Genomic DNA, 1157 nt, shown 5'->3' on the forward strand with positions numbered 1-1157 from the left:
CTGGCTTACCTGGAGTCCCTGGCTTATCTGGGACTTACCTGGAGTCCCTGGCTTACGTATTGTTATCCCTGGCTTACCTGGAGTCCCTGGCTCCGGGCTTGCCTCCGAGCTCTGCTGCTCTTCCGGGTCCCCCCGGCTGGCTCTCGCGCGCCCCCAGGCGGCCACCTCGCGGAGCAGCTCTGTCACGTTGTGTTGCGTGATCTCCCCGGCCGTCTGGGGGTAGAAGGGGCGTGGCCAGACGTCGGGGCCGGGATGGCGGGGCGGGGCTTAGAACGCGGGGAGTCCTCGGTCCAGGACTAGAACTCCCGCAGCTGCTTGGAGGATGTGAAGTGGGGCGGGACCTGTCCCGCGGGGATGGGGCCTGTTCCCTGAATCGAGTCGTCCCCGCCCAGTGACGTGTTGGGTCTGGAGCTAGGGGCGGGGCCTGCTGTGGAGGCGGGGCCTTGCGCACCCACCCACCCTCCCCAGCCCCACCACCACCCACCCCCAGCCCCAGTCCCAGCCTCGCCCCGCACCTTGACCGGCTGTCCGTTGCTGGTCCGCAGGAGGCTCTCGTCGTCTGCTTCGATGCCGAAGGCCACGAAGGGCCCCGTGGCGACGTCCCCCCAGTACCCGCGCGCTGCCACGCACTCCCCGCGCTGGAAAAGGAGGCAGAGAGGAGGCGGGTGAGGTCGAGGTTGGGGACCCTGACTCCTAGGTCTCCGAGAAGCAGCGGTGGGCCAGGACAGGCAGTGGACACGCACGTAGCGCAGGAGGCGACCCGACGCCAGGGTCCGGTTGGGCACATGATAGGCGCTGGAGTCCCTGAGTTCAAAGGCGACGCCTGTGTCCCGCCAGCGTCGGAACTCCTGGGTGTGAATGACTTGGGCCTGGGGTGGGGGGCAGGAAGAAGGGAGCCCTCAATGAACCCAGCATGGAGGGACCCCTACACCATCCTCCTTCAGACCCAGGGAGTCCAGAACGCTCAGCCCCTCCTCCCTCAGACCCAGGAGTCCAGACCCCAGCCCCTCCTCCCTCAGACCCAAGAGTTCGGGTCCCAGCCCCTCCTCCCTCAGACCCAGGAGTCCTGGCCCAGCCCCTCCTCCCTCAGACCCAGGAGTCCAGGCCCAGCCCTCCTCCCTCAGACCCAGGAGTCCAGGCCCCCCAGCCCCTCCTCC

General features: G+C 68.3%; 1 protein-coding gene across 1 annotated transcript in view; it reads right to left on the minus strand.

Moving 5' to 3' along the window:
- DNAAF3 (dynein axonemal assembly factor 3) overlaps nt 1–1157 on the minus strand; it is a 7887-nt gene that overhangs the window by 2218 nt on the left and 4512 nt on the right. Inside the window, exons 7-9 of the mRNA XM_023184407.2 lie at nt 744–869; nt 516–638; nt 78–213 (exon numbers count right to left, since the gene is read on the minus strand). Of these exons, the coding sequence (XP_023040175.1) occupies nt 78–213; nt 516–638; nt 744–869 (385 nt within the window). The remainder of the gene's footprint in view (nt 1–77; nt 214–515; nt 639–743; nt 870–1157) is intronic.

The sequence above is a fragment of the Piliocolobus tephrosceles genome, chromosome 21 (genome assembly GCF_002776525.5).
Source record: "Piliocolobus tephrosceles isolate RC106 chromosome 21, ASM277652v3, whole genome shotgun sequence".
Lineage (NCBI taxonomy): Eukaryota > Metazoa > Chordata > Mammalia > Primates > Cercopithecidae > Piliocolobus > Piliocolobus tephrosceles.